Here is an 18,952-nt window from a genome sequence, read left to right on the forward strand (position 1 = left end):
CACCCCGCGCTGCCGAGGGCGCCGGCCGGGGGCTGCCGGCCGCGGGCAGAGCCACCACCGCCGCCGTCCCGCTCCCGGCCGCCCATCACGGCGCGCCCCGCCGCAGCCCGCGGCCCGGCCGGGCGCTCCGCATGCCGGGGACGAGGCGGGAGTGCGGGCAGCAACAGGTGCCGGGGCTTTGCGGGGCCGGAGGCGGGGCGATGCTGACCCTACGCGCACCCGCGGAGCGGCCCCGCCGCGGCGGCCCCGCTGCCCTCCTCCGCCCCTCTCCCGCGGCGCTGCTCGACGGGGCTGCCCATGGCGCGGAGCGGCGGCCCCGCACCCGCCGCTCCCGCACCCCCCGCACCGCCGCTGCACGACAGCGCCCCCTGCCGACCGTGCCGGCGTCTCCCGCCGCCCCCCGCACCGGCCCCGCGTCCCCCGGGCAACAGTCAGTGAACCAGCCCTGGACCGTCAGCGGGTCCCCGTGGCGCATCCCGCACCCCCGGCCCCTGCCCGCCGCGGGGTGGTACCTGGTGCCCTTCTATTTACTTCTCTTTATTATCTTTAATTACTATTATTATTTCCTTTTCTACCCGCCGTACAAATATTTGCGTTGAGCTCTGCTGCGCCCTGGGGTTGTGCCCAAAGCAAATAGATCGGTCAAGCCCTGGCCTGCTGGGGAATTCCTGTGCCGTGCTGCGCGGCCGGGGCCGGGAGGCATTGATCTTCCCAGGGGACACTGCTGCAATAACACAACCCCACCCCGGGGACAGCAGGGACAGCCTGGAAATGAGCCGGCTGCCTCTGAGAAAGGGTTAAGAGGATGGAGCCCAAGATGCTGTCTCCAAGTTCAGCCCCATGGGTGCTAGGAGATGCCATCCATAATGGTGTGGCCAAGTCCAAAGTGCCCCAAAGCTGTGTCCCACCACATGAGGGATCCAGCGCAAACACAGCAGCCTCTTTGCAGGCTCCTGCTGTGCACCCTCCACCCACCCCACCTCTGTCCCACTCTTTACCTCTTTTGCTTCTTTCTTTATTCCTCTTCCAGAGCCCACGCTGCTGCACAGGCACTGAGGAGCTCATGGTGCAGATTCCTGGGACCCCAGGCTGGGAGAGAGCAGAAATCCCCAATGAGAACCATTTAGTATGAAGGAAATGCTCTCACACAGACACAGCCAGCCCCTGTGCCTTGTGCAACGCTCCTCTGCCACCTCAGCCACCCAAAGCACCAAAGTAACTTCAGTCAGACCCCAGGGGAGGGTGATGCCATCTGGGCCAGCAGCTCACCGGTGTCAGAGGGTGGTTTCAGAGAATCATAAATGGTTTGTGTTGGAAAGGACCTTAAAGCTCATCCAGTCCCAACCCCCTGCCACGGGCAGGGACACTTTCCACTAGAGCAGGTTGCTCCAAGCCCCTGTGTCCAACCTGGCCTTGAACACTGCCAGGGATGGGGGCAGCCACAGCTTCTCTGGGCACCCTGTGCCAGCGCCTCAGCACCCTCACAGGGAAGAACTTCTGGCTAAGAGCTCATCTCAATCTCCCCTCTGGCAGGTTGAAGCCATTCCCTTTGTCCTGTCTCTACAGGCCCCTGTCCAAAGCCCTTCTCCAGGTTTCCGGTAGCCCCTTTAGGCACTGGAGCTGCTCTAAGGTCTTCCCTTAAGGAGCCTTCTCTTCTCCACGCTGAACCAGCCCATGTCTTTCAGCCTGTCTCCATGCTTCTTTCCAACAGCCTCGGCTCCCCCTCTCCCGAGGCTACCCCTCTCCTTGCCCTCCTGGGAGCCCTGGTCCTCGTGTGATGCATCCACACACGGTGCCCATTGGCTGCCGCAGGCTCCAGCTCCAGCGGGAAGCTCCCACTCAGCTGCGCTGGGCTTTACACTTCTCACTAGGACCAGAGACTTTGTTTCTCCCGCAGCATCTCTTCCTCCTCCTCTCTCTCCATATGGGCTCTCCTACACTAGGAGTCATTTGAGAGAAAAGCAATTAATCCTCCCCGTGCAATCCACCCGTGTGATGCTTCCCGACCCATCATGCTTATAAGTAGGCAAGTTATTCTTCATTCACTAATTGCCTCACATTATCGGGTGTGAAACGTTACTGTGCAGCTCAGTGAGGAGAGGGGTGGGTGGCACAGCAGCGTATTGACATGCTAGGTGATAACACAGGCATGGGGGAGGAATTATTTAGAATGGTTACGGGAGGGGGGGTGGTGATGCTGGGAAAAGAGAAATGAGAAATGAAAGAGAAAGAGCCAGAAGAAGAGAACATCCACATCCAAACGCTGCAGTTCAAGTGCCTGGAAGGGCACTGATGCCTGCCCAGAGGAGCCGGGGGGATGCTGAGGCCACTTGGGCACAGGGACAAGCTGCCCCAGCGGGATCCTACCTGAAGGAGAGCCTGTGTCCTGGGAGCTGCTCCCAGCCCCAGCATGGAGCAGTTCCGCTGCTCCACAGAAGATGAGGCCTTTGCTTCATCTCCTGCTGAACAGGTACAGCGCATCGCTTCACAACCTGTAGTCAACAAATAAAAAGCAAAATACTTTCCTTCCTTTCTTCCCTATTGGCTATTTTTTTCTTGCCCTGGTATTAAACTCCAGAAAGTACTGCAGGGCACAGCGTGCGTCGTGAAACAGAGAACAAGCAGGGGATGGGGGTTATTTACAGTCTGACATTGACTGTCCTGGAGCAGTGTCAGCCCCCAGCTGAGGTTGCTTGTTCTTCCTCTGCACAGTCCGATTTTGCCCTAAACTCAAGGCAGGGGAAGGCAGGGCAGTGCTCGCAGCAAAGGCACCATTCAGCATCTCGGGGGCACAGGTCTGGTTGAGTCCTCCCCACCTTCAGCTGCAGCGCTCCCCAAAATGCCATCGATGCTACAAGTCTTCATTTCCCAACAGTCATCTTATTAACAAAACGTACAATTAACCAGGGTTTCACGTACCTACTGCAACACCAAACCTCAACCTTCTCCTCCTCTTGACTCCCTCAGCCCCACGGCTCTGCTGGAGAGACCCTTCAGCATCCGGCATTCCCCACTGCACCCCGGAGCATGAGCACACACATCCCATGGGGCTGTGTCCTGCCTGCGCAGAGAGCGGGCAGCACACCAGGGAATGGGCTCATCCAGGGATGCCAAGTGCTGTTTGCATGGCTGTGCAATGTGTGTGCACACACGAGTTCTCCATAGCAAAGCCAGGCAGGGGGACCAGCGAGGGGCTCCTGGGAAAGGCAAACCCCCTGTCTGAGCCCCTCCAAGGGCTGAGCACAGGAGAAGGCACGGCCACCACCACCACAGCCCCGGGTGCCCGATGAGGGGCCTGGCACAGCGCAGCAGAGACTCAACTCTGCAGTTTCTGTGTCTGGGAGAACAATAAATAAACCTGTGGGAGGCAGCGGTGGGATGAGTCAGAGGCAAGAGGGAGAGAAAGTCATCCCTGGAGGGACACGTTACCCAAGCCCAGCACGCCGCGGTGTGCCCGCGCTGTGAGGATTCGTGTTGGAGGGTGTCCTCATCCCACTCGAGCTCCCCGATAACCCCTGACAGGAGGGTGATGGGGGATGGCCCCACTGGTGGGAGCTTGGCCACAGTTGGGGGGCTGCAGCTCCATCCCCATCCCTTTGGCACACCCAGCTCCATGCAATGGAAGTGTGGCTGGATCCATCCAGCCCCGTGTTTCCCAAAGAGGATGGGCTGGGGCACTGCACGAGCCCCAGGACCTGTTTCCCTCCACAACCTTGGGCAAGCTTTGCATTTTGGGATGCATCACGCACCCATATACATGCACCTCCATCAACCCCAGAAGAAACATCCCAGCTTTCTGCTCAGCAGCCATGGAGCCAGGCACAGCAACCTGCTCCCAATTGCAAATATTGTCAAAGCACGGACTGAATTAATTGAAGCAGGGCTTGATTCAAGATTCAAATGCTCTGGGGGTTGTCTGTGTCAAATGAGTTTCATGTGAAATCTAGATTTGCCAAGCACAAACACAGCCTGTCTCTAGCGTCAGAGAACGAAAGGGCAAGGCAAAGTAACCTGCACAGCATGCTGTGAAAATGAATAACAAGGGGAAAACTTCTGGTTCACTGCAAAATAGGTGAGTTTTCTGTCAGGTTGACATCTTGGCAGGGAGATCACTGCTCAGGCCAAGGGCAGGATTCCCATCGCCTCGCCACAGCACAAGCTCATGCTCTCTCCATTCGGCTTATATTTAGTTTGGTATTTCTGAGGCTGAATGCAGCACTTCCAGAATGCACAGAGGGTTTAAGCTGTCTTTGTCAGGGAATATAGTGGTAGTTAGTTGTCAAAGCTGTCATTAAACTCAAGAAGTAATAATCAAACATACCCATACAGAAAGATAGATCTCTGTAGCTCCAAGACTGATATATGCAAAGAAAAAATGAATTCTAGGAACTTGGCTACAAAAACATGTTTTTAACCTAGTTGATGGAGCCATTAAATAGGAAGAAAAGACACCCTCATTTGTGCACCAGGAGCAGCTAATCTGTTTGCCTGGTGTGTCAGCATTCTGGCTTGTTGGCTTGTTTTTAAGTTTTCTACTTATGTTTAACACCCAAAGGGATGTTTAATATCAAAAAATAAATGAAACACACACTGTGTAACTCCTATAAAGCTTTATCTTCCATCATCTCCCAAGCCTGATGGAGAAGTTAAGGTGAAGAATCGCCTGCAAGAGCTGAATCATCTTTCTCAGCAAAAACATTGCTATTAGATGACTAAGACCAAAACAATTGTCTCCATTTATTTATCACAAGCACTGCTCTTATTAAAAACCAGACGAATCCCTTCCCAGCCCTCGCATTATCGGTCTGCGTGTGCAGGTGAAGCACTGCAAAAGGCAGGGTGCAAACAGGGAGAGTCTTTGAGCAGGGTCTGAAACACTGTGGGCACCTGGGAGTGCTCTGTGCTCCCAAGAGCATCCCAGTGAGGCTTCCCAGGGATGCTTTGTGACAAGGGATCTCTCCAACCCTTAAAATAAAGGAAGTGGCCACACGAGGGCATGGGGAACGTCTTATGGAAAGAGGCCGTGGTGCCTGCCAATGTGCAGGCTACACAGGCAGGATCTGGCATGTCCCTGGAGCAGGAGTGAGGAGTTGAAAACCTGCCTGTGGGAATCAGTCCAGCTTTTGGGAAGAGCCTGTGGGCAGGGGACAGAGAGAGGTATCCACCCTGCAGGGAAGGATAGAGGGTGGCACAGTGCAACTACATGGGCACCTGGGGCAGGCAGAGCTCCAGCTTTTATATTGGAGCAAATTTGTGCTAGAAAAGCCAATTTTCACTGGTTCTCCCAGTGAACCCCATGGGCCCGCCTGGGAACTCTGTGGCATCCAAAGCCTTCTCTGCTCCCCCCTTCCAAATGTTCACAGCGTTGGCAGGGAAGCCAGGAGATGTTAAGAGACGTTTTAAGGAGCTGTGGGTACAGCTGCTCCCCTGCAGCACGCTGCACTGCTGCTACTGCTGGCCCCGGGCTGATCCTCCTCAACAGCATCTCCCACCACATCTCTGCTTTTATCTTTGGATATCATGGGGGTCCAGGGCTCTGTCCTCTCCAAAAAATCCATCCCAAACATCCTCCAGTCTAAACACTCACTGTTCGTATGGTAGGTCAGGTTGTCTACAGGGTTATGGGTACATCCCTGCTTCCATAATGAGGTTTGCTTGGACATAAATTTAAAGAAAACATGAAAATATCTTGCATAAAGCAAATTATAGGCCTGCAGCTCAGGAAAAGTTGATTTCCGTGTTGTTTTCCTAATTTACACCCACAAGATACTTTGGGGTTTAGGTGAGCTGTAGGAACATCACTCCTTTCCCCAGACTGACCTGACTTCAGCCATTCCGGGGTCCTGAATTTACTCTTCTTCTGGAAACTCTTGGATCTCACTGGGAATGAGGTTTTCCCTGAATGGTTTGACTTTACCCATCTGAAAAGCAGGATAAGGTCATACATAAGCTGCTGTGCACTACAGTGGACTGAAGCTGGGGTTTTCGGTGATGGAGGGATCATCCCCAGGCAACTCCCTGGAGCCGAGGAATTTGTGGCATTCCCAGATGAGTTATTATATGCTTCTGCAGTCTTCCCATTTCTGATTCTCAGCTTTCTCCCAATGGGACTCATCCAAGCTCTTCAGATAAACAAAACCCCTCATCCATGAGCTGGTCGTGCCCTGCCTGCAGTGGGATATTGTTCATCTCATATACATGATATTAGCAACTGTTTGAAGTTCCTGCTGCCACCACAAAGCCGTGCTAAAGAAATGACTTCACAAGTACTGCAAGCACCACGCTGGGCATAACTGCAACAGGGATGATACACATGTGGGTTTCATTATTATATTAGCATTCTAAAAACACAGAGTTTTTAATGTAGGGGGTTTCAAATGCTAGTATTTATTTGCTTATTAAATGGTTTAGCTGGAGACGGAGCATCTTCAAAGGAGGGATTTTTTTCCCAGAATGGGTATCCGGGGCTGTAGTGCTGTGTTATTGTACGTGACAAATATTTCCCTATTAGCTTTTTATTTCAGAGAACACATTTAACTGACACTTCCCATGCTGACAGCTTGCCAAGCTTCAAAGCACAACTTCTGCAAGGATTACAGTGACTGTGAGGCTGGTCCAGATGAAGCTGTAACCCAGCTGACACACAAGCTCTATGAAAGAAGTTTTTCCCCAGTTTTGGAGAGTCTAAAGCTGAGGTCCACATTGGGACTTGCCCGCTCCATGTGTTTAAGCTGGCTTTTCAAGCTTAACCACATTTTGGGGACCTGGTTTCTTCTATAATCAGTGAGAATTCCTAACATGTCCCACACTGCCACAGACCCAGGAGCAGGCAGTGGGAGAGCTGAGGGGCTCAGCCAGAGCTGGGGAATTAACCCTTGGTCACACCAGAAATCAAAGCTCTTCTCCATCTCCCCAGGACATTTGGCTGATGCAGGTTCCCTAAGGATGCTTCAGGGAGGATTGCAATGGTCAGACCATCACACCCTTGCAAGGCACAGAGCTAAAGCAAACCAGAGCAATGCTGCATTCCTCTCACACCATTTCACCCAAGGATGCAGTAACAGAAAAGCTATGAGAACCCTTTTCAAACTTGAGAAATAAACCACGATCTCTCTGCTCCTGCATGGAGGCTGGAGTTTCCATGCTTGTGCTGATGAAGGCTGACACCTCCTGCCACGGTTTGCCCATCAAACAACATCGTTCCCATCATCTGCCCCCTCCAAGGGGCTGCTGGGGACCCACAAGCCCCTTTTCCCCCCTCAGTGCTCCGCACGGCTCACAGACCCACTGCCAAACCCAACCCTCACCCCCGCTGACACCTCCATCCTGTTTGTGGTGTCTTTGGCACTTCCCCCTCCAGCACTTCCAGTCCCCTGCGGCTCCCCAGCCCAGTCAGCTCCAGCACAGCCGTGGCTGTGCCAACATTAACACACAGAGGCTCTGGTGCAGCCGAGGCCACCAGTGAAGCCAGGAGCCTGTCCAGGGGTAGATCACTGCAGGTCCTTCTCCAGGACACACAGCCACCACAAAAGCATAAATACACGGGGTCATTTAAAACCGCTGTACAGAGACAAAGCAAAGGACCATCCAACACAGCTTGTTACAGCTCATAGCCTTGCTTCAGTAAATGGATGCTGGAAGGGGCAAGAGGTGGGGGACACATCAGGACAACCCCAGCCTCCTGGCCATGAGCCTAATGGCTGAGCACATTCAGCTCCCACTGCACAGCCCCTTCCTCCTGCCTTGCTCCCAGGGGCTCATTGAAAGCACACCTCTGTTTCCACCAGAGACAGCCTGGCCCAGCAGTGCCCATGGCCTTAGGGTGTTCTGCACATCCACTGGGACCCCGCACAAAACAAGCCCACAAGTTCACACCCCAAACCTCCACCTTGGGAGACACAGAGCGCTCAGTGAAGGAGTCAACTGCCATGGACCAGGGAACCAACCCCAAAACGGCACTGCTATAACAAACAGCAACAAACTGGGAGACCTAGCACAGATTCACAAGGGTACCAGGAGACCACTTTCACCAGTGAGCCCAAGCAGCTGCTTCTCTTCTGTATTTCTGAGACACCCAACCCCAAGTGCCAGAAATTAATAGAGGGAAAGGCTCGAGTATTATTTGCTTTGTGTTTGTGCAGCTGCAACACGATCATTGTCTGGGATCATCTTTCCTCCCACCCGCAGGTAAGAGGAAAGCCACAGTCTCTGGGCAGTAACTGGATCCTGCAGACCCAGATACAGACGCTGCCCCAAAAGCCTCTGCCAGGGAGAAACTGCCTTTGGCATTGACAGACCCTGCTGCAGGGAGAACTCCCACCACCATGCAGGTAAGTGATTTGGATCATTACTCAGGGATTACCATGAGGCTTCTTACTGTGCCAAGAATTCAGGCCAAGTGCCAAAGGCTCAGCTTTGAGGATACATTTTAACATTACAGGTCCTCATCAGCATCTCAGGCCTTCAGCAACAGGTTAAAAACAATCAGAAAATGTTAATAGCAAGTTATTCCTTAGTATTTCCACACATGGATGCACAGAAAGAAGCTTCCTAAATTACAGTAATGTCATTCTCAGCTTGGGATCTTGCTGTGCCACAAGAAGTAGGGTTGCTTTGGTTTCCAGGAAAAAGAGAGCCTTACAGTAATGTTACAGAGACCATGGTCTAAAAGTTGTGGTTGTTTTGCATGAATATATTCTAAATGAAGGGAAGCTTTTTTGTTCTAGTAGCAAGAGAATTCAGTGTCCATGTCTTCTCCTCCCCAGCTGACACTCTGCAGGCTGCGGACTCACCAGTGGTGCTTCATTCTCTTTAATGTCTTGCTTTTCCACGTGCTGCTTTTTGGAGCAGATTTACTGGAGGAATACTTCCTGCGGTCATTGCCTCTTTCTTACACCGATGCAAAGACTCTTAAAATCAGGGAGCGGGCCAGGCAGCTCAATACAGATCCTCTGAAGGCCAATCTCTCTTACACTGTCAGCAGTGCAGCGACATGCTCCAATCAAGAGATCTTTCTGCTCATTCTTATCTCCAGCAGCCCAGAAAACAGGACGAGACGCAACGTGATCAGACAGACATGGGGCAACATGACAGACACCAGAGGTTACGCTGTCCTTACTCTGTTTGCTTTAGGAAAGCCAGCTTCAGTAACCACCCAGCTGGAGATCAATGAGGAGTCTCAAGAGCACAGAGACATTATTGAAGGCAGTTTCATTGATTCTCCCGAGATGCAGACACAGAAGATATTGATGAGTGTGGAGTGGACAGTGATTTTCTGCCCCCATGCACGGTATATTCTTAAAACAGATGAAGACATGTTCGTCAGTATTCCCAGTCTGGCTGAATACTTGCTTAGCTTAACACAGCTAGAGGACATCTACATTGGGAGGGTCATTCATCAAGGAGTGCCTGACAGAGACCCCAAGAGCCCCAGCTTTGTTCCCATCCATCAATACCCAGAGGAGTTTTACCCAGATTACTGTGATGGGAGCGCCTTCATCATGTCACAGGATGTCGCTCGCAAGGTGTTTGTGGCCTCCAAGGGGGTGCCAGGGTCAGTGCCCCCTGATGTCTTTATTGGGATCTGTGCTAAAAAAGCTGGCATCACTCCCATTCACAGCTCCCGGTTTTCTGGGGAAAAGCACATCAGCTACAATCGATGCTGCTATAAATTCATTTTCACCTCTTCCAACATGAAAGAGGATGAGTTATTTAAAGACTGGAAGGAAACAAGTGATGGGAAAGATTGCTCTTTACTGGAAACTTACTACAGTCTGGTGTCCTGCAAGGTTTTGACCTATATTGGTAAGTTCAAACAGTTTAACTTGGATGGAATAAAAAATGAGGTGCTTCATTTTGTCAATTAAGATTTAATGTTTGTGAAGAAAGTCTATTTCCTTTCACCAGCTGTTTTGTCCTTTAACATCAGTAATAACAATGCCCTCTCAAGGTTAGGTTTCTTCCCTTCCACAGCAAATGAATTCTCAATGCTGTAGTGTGTTAGAGCAGCAAAACTGGATGTACTCTTAACTACTTAAGTACCTACAAGTGCATGAATACAAGTAAAACAGAATATTCCAAGAAACTTTGTCTGTGTCAAGTGTTTTCAGGTTCTACCTTATGTCAAAGCTCCTTCTGCAGCTGAGGCATCACCTACCCCAAAGTATTTTGCACCAAAGGGGCATCCTTCTGCCCACAAAAGGGAGCTGCTTCTGAGCAGCCCATTTTACAGCACCAGTGAAACTAGAGAACAGCTTAGAGTGGGAACAGGCATCAAACCATCATGGGAATTGCTCAGGTGGGCAGCCCCGAGAGATTGTAAGCAACAAATCTAACTTACCTGCTAAAGAATCTTGTGTTTCTGTCAGTGATGGCATGAGAGAAACACTGACACAAGTAGCTCAATGCCACAATTATGCTGGAGAAGAGTATTGGCACTGAAGTCGGAACACATTCACCAACACACTGCTAACATCAAAGCTATTCAAAGTGTAAAAATTCCCCAAGTTAGGAACCAGTCACAGGATTAACTCTTCTGCATCAGCAATTGCAGCAGCAGCAAGACAGCAGCAGCAAGCTGGGCAGATTTGCCCTATAGCTGTGACAGACACATATGAGAAGAGACACACATGTACCTTTGAGGTCCTCACCTACTCTTCTGAAGGAAGTGGAGGTTTGCTCCAAAGGATCCATAATTCTTATGTACCAAGTTATGCTGCTTGTTAACCAGGGTCAAATAAGGAGGTTTGGGTTGTGAGTTTGGTGTTTTTAAACCAAGTTCATCCAGGTTCAGCATGTTACCCAAGTTCTCGTTCTCAATCATTCCATTTCTGGTTTTACCTCAATTCTCTCCACCCATTACTTTACAAGGGGGAAGGCAGGGACAACACACTTAGATGTTTCCATTATATACAGCAACATATAAGCCATATGGCAGTACACAGGATGGGTGGGGAACTACATGTGAGTAATAAGGGGTAAGCACCTGACCAATTAATTGGAATGTTGAGCTCAAAGCTCAACAAAATAAAGCATACGTGCATATATAAAGAAAATCCCCTTGTTCGACATCTCTGTGTATTCTAAAATATTGTATTTGGCAAAAGCACCATGCAAAGCAGATGCTAAAGACTTCGCACACAGAGTAGCCTTCAAAAGCAACAGCTGAAAACACACATGGAAGAGACTCATGAATTGCAGAAAAGGTTTATAGATCAATTTCTTTTATGGAGATTTGAGCATACAGCTCATACAGAGCTACCAGCACACAAAGCCACCTAAAACAACAAGGCCAAGTTGCCCAATACGAGCACAAACTAAGGACTTCTACACTTTTATTCATTTCCTTTTTGGTGCTTTCACATTTTGCTGGATGCAGGAAGGTTCTGAGCTCTCTCAGTTCACAAATGAGACACGATGTACCACATTTCTCACTAGCAGATGTTTATTATGCACATCTAGGATGAAAGCGTCAGCAGCAGGATAACGTTGGATGACAACTTTTGTACATCTTAGATCAGAAGCAACAAGGCAGACCACTTACATTCCAACAGCTTATTTAATCTTAAGGGAACTTCCCCACCTACCTACCCTGCCCTTCTGAGCCCACTTTGGCTCCTTGCCAGCAAATTTTGGCAGGCAATACCATCACCTCTGCTGCAGCTCAAGGTTACTACAAGCAAGAAGAGAGTTACTGCATGAGTACATCATCCTGCTTCACTCGGCAGAGCAGGGACACAGGACAAGTTCTTTCTACAGAGGTATACCTGACCTGACACACTACTTAAATAAGCAAAAAAGTAGTAATTTCATGGTTTATTATGCTCCTCCCCCCCCCCCCCCCAGCTATTCCTCAGATTTATGTTCTCAACAAAAAATACTACAAACCTTTTGTATAAAGGATATCATGGTCTCTGTTTATGGACAAAGACATATCACATGTCACTAGTGTCCAGCTTGCATCTCAGCAGCAGCTAGCTGACCATCTTCAAAAGATGATTACAACATGGTAAGGTACTACATTTTGTACTCCTAATTCAGTTCATGCCCTTAAACATGGAAGTTTTATGTTCTTAACCCTTTTATTCTAACTCAGGCAACTAAAATCATACTTTTTTTTTAAAAAATAACCTTTAAAATTCAAAAATTATTTGTTAAAAAATAGTGTAAACAATTTAAGATTTGGTTCTGAAGCAGACTTGCTAGAGCTCATGCTCCTTTCGAGCAAGTGAACTGAGCTGCCACACAAAGTTGCAGTCAACAAGGGAGCTAAAGCTCCCGATTTGGTTTTTACACACTAGAGTGTGTATTCCTTTATTTTTAAAAGGGTTAAAAGCTTTTTTCCTACCCCACATCCTCAGCATAAAATGTAAACAATATATAGGATTATTTATTCAAGCAAGACTCACATCCTGCAAGTTGAAAATAGATGAGAATCCAGTTCGTACTCCCTCCTGTGGACAGAATGCTACTAGCTCACTCTCACCAGCAGGGTTTCTGACAGAATATGCCTGGCTACAAGAGCGTGTTCCATGCAAGTTCCAGCTTTGGCAGATATAAAAAAAATACAAAGAGACAGAGAAACTGTGGCAGCAGCTGAGGTTACAAACCTTGAGGTGTTTTGGTGTTTGTTTGGTTTTAATTGAGCTGTGATCTACTGAGAAAACACGACAGGAACTCCAAACCCAAGAACAGTTTAACCAAACACTGATCATTTCTGCGAAGTAAAACAGCCAGCAGTTTGACAGAGTGCTCACCTTGGTTACCTGTCTCACAACAGTACATAGAGAACTTCTGCCATGACATTCTATGGGAAAATACACTGTGCCCTAGAGGTTTTTTTTTCATTTCCGACTTGAAGTGCTTCACATTCCTTTAAAGAGACAATCTAAAGAGACTCCAGCATGGAGGGTCTTTACACCTATTTCAGTAACATGGTTTGCAAGGGGAACCACGACATCAATAACATTACTCTGCTCCTTCCACAGCTGTAGTAGCAACTGCCTTAACATAGTAAGGGCCCTCATGCAAGTAAGCTCTAAGCCTCAAGTAATACTGATTCCCAAAGATTTCTGCAATTGTTTTAGAGTTTACAAGGGCCTTGACCAGTTCGTATTTGGCATCCTTTGAGGCTTTGTCAGGCTCCACAGATCTGTCTACAACGTACTCCACAAAGCCTGGACTGTCAAGCATCAACTTCTGGGCCCATGGTTGATTGGCAATAGCCTAAACATGAAAAGAGAAGAGGGGGGAAGAGGGAAACGTTTTAAAACCCCAAAAACCAGTTACACAGTACACTGTTACGCAATAGCCAAGGAACAGGAAAAATTAAATGGGCTATTCATTCTACACAGTAGTTACACAACCACCACTCAAATCAAGCAGCAGGGTTTAACTGTACTGGAAAATAAGCACAGCTCAGTGCTTATCTTTAAAGTTAAGTGAATTATCACAGCAGTGCCTCTGATATCGAAGCAGCACCCTAGAGCATGGCTGATGCTTCCCCCCACTTCAATTCATAAGGAAATAAGCATTAGAGACACGACACGTCTGCTGCATTATTTAAATGGTGAATTCAAGTGGGGCATAATGAGAAAGGGCTTATTTCTGACCCCTTCTGGGCTTTAAGAAGGGGTCAACAGCATTCACTTAGAAAAACACCAAACATCCAAGACTGAATGGAATACAACTCACTACCTGATCTTTAACAACAAAAAGCACTTACAGTAAATACCCGTAAAGCCCCACAGTGGAGATCAGGGAATGGCTGAGTACTGATGCTCCTGAAGAGTTCCAACGGCTGGCTAGACAAGGATGTGAACCAGGATTCAGTCATTCTTAAAAGGTCTTCTGTCTGCTGCTCTGGCTGCACGCATCACATACAGAAAGAATTTGATTAGGATTCTGAAAAGCTTTCAAGTCTTGAGCATATATTCAATAGTTAAGGAAGTTATTTTAAATAAGCCATAGGCAGATTAAATTGAAATAGTTTAAATTTGACATGTTTCCATAAATGAAGAAATGGCCTTCTCTGTTTCATTTAGCTTGGAGGACACATTTAAATAAATTGATCTTGATACACAGGAGAAGTGCTGTGCTGGAGTGCAGCCCCGCCAGACAAATGGAAATGGCTTATTCACTCATTTAGAGCTATACTATTAAAACCATATCATATTAAACTGTTTCCTCTCATTCCCTTGCCAAGGATGTTTTGCCTTCATGTTTTATAAACAGATTTCAGAACACCTGGCTTCTTACAAACAAATTCAAATCTCTAAGCAAACAAACAAATCAGGGAATTTCAAACCACTAAAGTTAATGACCCAGCACATTAGAAAGCTCCCACTTCTACCTAAGCTTGATGCTGCAAAAGGTCTTCACAGAGCCCGATGCACAATAATTTCATTCTTGTAGATTTAAAAAGACAAGAAACCAAATCACAAACTTACAGGCAAGTACAGAAGAGATGAAATCGCATCCAAGCACCGAAGTCGTAACTCCGTGGGGGCATTCTTTGCCTGGTGCCCTATTTTGCTTAACAGACTCCGAAATCTACTTCCTTGGAAAATAAAAACAAAGTGATTTTAGTTAATTCAGGCAGACCTCTACAGGAGTAGAGAGTTACCTGTCAGTCACATTATACTGCATTAACTGGTAGAGTGTTGTACATTAAATCTGAGAAAGGTTACTATAATAAAAGCAGTGCAAGGTTCTTTGCTTTATATGGATCCAAGACAGACCCAAAGCTTTTATGTTAATTCTCCAGACTACCCAAACATTTCCAGAAAGGAAGCTGTATGTCCCTGATAAATGAGCTACCTTGGGAAGTACAGATCATAGCACACTTGTAACCAGAAACCTTCAATCCCATTTACACTGCTCCAATAGCTATCTGCTAATACAGATTTTCACTTAAAAATCAACACTTGGACTAGCAACAAGTAGTCCAGCACCTACTTTAAATCCTTTAAACAGTTCTGTATTAAAAGAAACAATGCAGCCTTTACAGAAAGCATCATTACGTGAGCGTTCATGTTCTCCTAATCCCGGCAAGAAGCTGATGGCATCAGTAGAAAGAAGACTCCAAAATAACACAACTACTGACAATTTTCAGATACTAACTGGTTTTCTGTAAAACCTGTTTGCCTTCCACATTTGATCCCAGGATTCCTAGTGTGTCCACAGCCACTCCAATCATGGTCGGATCATGACTTTCTGCCATTTCAAAGACTTTCTCTAGGAAGACTGGGTATCGTTCACAGATCTGCTGTGGACTGTCCACGACAGCCAGATTCCCAAAAAATTTAACAAATCCTGGGAGAACAAGAAAAAAGCAGCATTCAGTGAGGGAACAGCAACTTTAGCAATGGCAAAATTAAATGTACAATAAGATTGTTTCACTGCTAAACTAGTGCTATTAAAACTGAATACTGTTTATGAAAGGCAACAGAATAAGGCCAGAACTAAGGAAAAAGAGAGTATTTTGGAAGTTAACGAATTCAAGAAGACAGCTGCTAAATCATGACTAAAAAAGGCTACAATAACGCAAACTTCAAAGCTAGAGCAGTCTTTCCAGATCTTGCCTGTACTACCACTGCTTATGAGTAATATTACTGATGTTTTAAACTGCCCTTCAGCATTTTTCATACGCATCCAACACACATATTCTGATATTCATAAACCCAAAAGAGCTTTCAAACAGAGGCTTAACAGTCCTCTCAGTTTAACTCCTGAGTAAATGCAAGCAGCCAACTGTAAACAAGAAATGCATGATGTTACCTGGTAAATAGAAGCCTGAGAAAGGATCAGACTCTGCTCCAACAATGATATTGGAAATTTTATCAATAACTCCTTGTTGAGCAAGATACTGACGTCCATGGGGGGTGTGAGCCAGTGAGGTCACCATCTCTATGCACGTAGCCCTGTAACAGACAGTTATTTTGGCTATTTCAGATGGGTTTTTGAAGCACTCTTTGATTAGGAAAAAACTGGTTTTCTACCCTTAAGGCAAAACCCAAACAAAATGGGAGAAATCTCACTGACAAACTGACAATGAACGTACCTGACCAGCACGTCATCTCCAGTCAGCTCTCCAATTAACTCCGATATTAATCCACTGTTTGCACAGTAATTTAGTGACTCTGCTGACACTGAAGAGATCTCAACAATTAACTAAAAGCAGAGGGAAACAAACAAAAAAAAAAAAGGATGGATTCTAAAAACATTACAGTGATAACAATTCACAGTAATGGCCAAGTAAGTCTTATAATGCTGACTATATATATTAAATACAGATTTTCATCATGTTTTCATAGTTAACTTAAATGTTTGCCTGAAACAAGTTCGTAGAGTTCCAAATTTACAGCACATTCATTTGATTTCTGCTCAAAGTTGTCTTTTATTCAGCTGTTATCCTCATTAAGCTCTAGAATGGCTAAATTCTATTACTTCTCCTTTGCCATACCTATCTAGACTGACACATTTGGCATCTCTCTTCTCAGTCTCTTCCCCCTCCAGAAGTTTCAATAGCACTTGACAGCCAAAGCTTAAGACTACAGCAGCTATTTTGCTTTCAGAGCAGCAGACATTTTACTGTATCTTTATTAACTCTGTGTAGGCCTTCAATGCCCTGGGCAACACAAGTTACAAAATAAAAGATGTAAACAGTACTTCACACTTCTGTAGCATAAACAGAGAAGAGCTATGTCATTATCTGAGGGCAAACACTGCTGTACTCATCCTACTCCTTTCTAGTCTTGACAAAACGTAGACATGAAGGAAAGTTTGCAAACCTGGGATGAATACTAATATAAAAGCAAGCCATAAAATGCAGACAGCAATGCAGAGCTACAGCCCAAGAGAACCACAGTATCACGTCAGTGAAACGCTGACCTTGATCGCATCCCTACCTCATACACTCGGTATCGAACAACATCATTTGTTGCCATGACATTTTTCAAGTCACTCAACAAGCTGCTCACGAACAAAGCCTCTAAACCATCTTGTGTCTGTGCTATTCTGGAGAGAGATTTGATGGCCTGGAAGCAAAAACAGGAGCTTAGTATTAAAAACAAACCCACAAGACAATCAGATTTAGTTTCAATGTTCTTAATTAACTTATCAAATCAAGTTCTACATCCAAAATTTTAATTGTGATTCATTTTTCATTGAGGGGAGCCAGCTATGGTTACTGTGAGCCAAGTCTCTGGCACCAAATTCAGATCTAAGTCCACTTTGGCATCACAGCTACTGGAAGATAATAGTTCTAGGTACATTTTCTACTACATCTAAGTAATTTCTGCGCTTGAAGCACTTACATGCTCATATCATCTTTCAAGCAACATAAGCTCTCTTTTCTTTAAAGAACAGCAGATGTCATGATCTCAGACACAGTAGCAAGGGTGTTTTGTGTGCTGTCTGCATCACTTTGTAGAGGAAGAAGAAAAGCAAGCAGCACTTACCTCTTTAGCCACTGCTATTCTCTCTCCACCAATGCAATTTATTATTTGCCTTAATAGTTCAGGACTGTTGAGAATTTCTGTAACAGCATCTGAATTTTCAACAATCCTCCCGACCTAAACATGAGATTAGATGTAGGATTAAAAAAAAACCCAAACAACAAACACTAAACACATTAAACCAACTTTTTCTACTACAAGGACACTCAAACAGCTGCCCTGAACACCCTGAGCAGCCTGCTGCAAGCTGGGGGGCTGGATGTGAAACCTCCAGAAGCCCATTGTAAACTACACTGTTCCATGATTCTGTTCTTTTAACTAATGCAACAAGTGTCAAGCTACTACAACCTACTCTTCAGTGCTTCCACAACACTGTTCAAAGTACCCTGACTTTCACAATGTTGCTGCACTTAATTCTTACAGCACCTGCTGTCAGTGCTGGCTTAGAAAGCTTTATCCAGAGCATGTGACAGATGATTCATTTACAAGTTACTGCTGTCAAGACATAGTTATATATGTCATGTTTAACAACACAAATCATAAAGCATTATATACATTGCACAGCATTTATCCAAAATTCCATGACAGTGTAAGAGCACAACTCCTGCATATAACACCTGCTGTAGTGTTTTTGCCACTAATTAGGACATGAAACAACAGAAACAGATCAGGACTAACCCTGCCCGGCTCAAAACAGAGTTCTGTCCTCTCCTCCCGGAGGAAAACCTTGTACCTGAGATATGGAGAGGATTTTCACGGAGTCATCGGGGTGGAACAGCCCTTTCTGAAGCTCCTCCCTGAGGTTCTGGATCACATAGACCGGGTCCAGGGCCTGCAGGAGCCTCTCCAGGATGGAAACACACGCAGCCACCTGCTCCCTGGGCGGGACAGAGAGAGAGAAACAAGCCTTTCAGGAGCGGGACGCCGCCGGCTGCTCCCAGCTCCTCCGCGCTGAAGCAGGGCGCGGAAGCAGCCGGGGTAGCCGCAGGAGCGGGGTGGATAAGGGAGAGGAGGTGCGCGGCGGGTCAGGCCCGCGGGGCCGGTCCGGCGCTCACCGGTCGTTGACTCCGAGGAGGTCGAAGAGCGCTGCCAGGTGCTCGGCGCCGAGGCGGGCGCGCAGGGCGGCGGGGGGCACGGCCTGCACGGCGAGGCGCAGCGCCCGCAGCTCCTCCAGCGGCGCCGCCCGCCTCAGCGCCGCCCGCCCCAGCAGCTCCCACACCGCCTCCGCCATCTTGGCGCGCCCTCAAAGCCTCGCGAGAGCCGCGCCGCCCCTAGCAACCGCCGCGCCGTCGCCACGGGCCTCTTTCGCGTCCGCCAAGCTCTGAACAAAATGGCGGGCGCGCCCCGCCTCGCAAGCTGATTGGGCAGGAGAGAAAGGGGCGGGGCTTTCTCTGTGGGGACGGGGGGGGCGGTGATGGCGGGGCGGGGAACGGCGAGAAACGGCGTTTGGGCGGCGGCGACTGGAGGGAAACGGCCGCAACGGGAGAGCCCGGGGC

At 47.7% G+C, this 18,952-nt stretch overlaps 2 protein-coding genes across 2 annotated transcripts; one reads left to right on the forward strand and one right to left on the reverse strand.

Moving 5' to 3' along the window:
* The first annotated feature begins 8,747 nt into the window (after positions 1-8,747).
* On the forward strand, positions 8,748-9,964 carry LOC115617184 (putative UDP-GlcNAc:betaGal beta-1,3-N-acetylglucosaminyltransferase LOC100288842). Its single transcript, XM_030507404.1, has one exon. It carries the CDS (start codon positions 8,748-8,750, stop codon positions 9,864-9,866), a length of 1,119 nt encoding a protein of 372 aa, XP_030363264.1. The 3' UTR covers positions 9,867-9,964.
* A 1,461-nt stretch (positions 9,965-11,425) lies between these two features.
* On the reverse strand, positions 11,426-18,736 carry PSMD5 (proteasome 26S subunit, non-ATPase 5). Its single transcript, XM_030507054.1, has 10 exons — positions 18,512-18,736; positions 18,190-18,334; positions 17,460-17,573; positions 16,908-17,036; positions 16,061-16,170; positions 15,778-15,920; positions 15,121-15,312; positions 14,448-14,557; positions 13,724-13,864; positions 11,426-13,224 (listed from the first exon to the last, which is right to left on the reverse strand). The coding sequence occupies exons 1-10, from the start codon at positions 18,685-18,687 to the stop codon at positions 12,967-12,969; spliced, it is 1,518 nt and encodes a 505-aa protein (XP_030362914.1). The 5' UTR covers positions 18,688-18,736; the 3' UTR covers positions 11,426-12,966.
* Between the last annotated feature and the right edge of the window lie 216 nt (positions 18,737-18,952).

The sequence above is a fragment of the Strigops habroptila genome, chromosome 15 (genome assembly GCF_004027225.2).
Source record: "Strigops habroptila isolate Jane chromosome 15, bStrHab1.2.pri, whole genome shotgun sequence".
NCBI lineage: Eukaryota > Metazoa > Chordata > Aves > Psittaciformes > Psittacidae > Strigops > Strigops habroptila.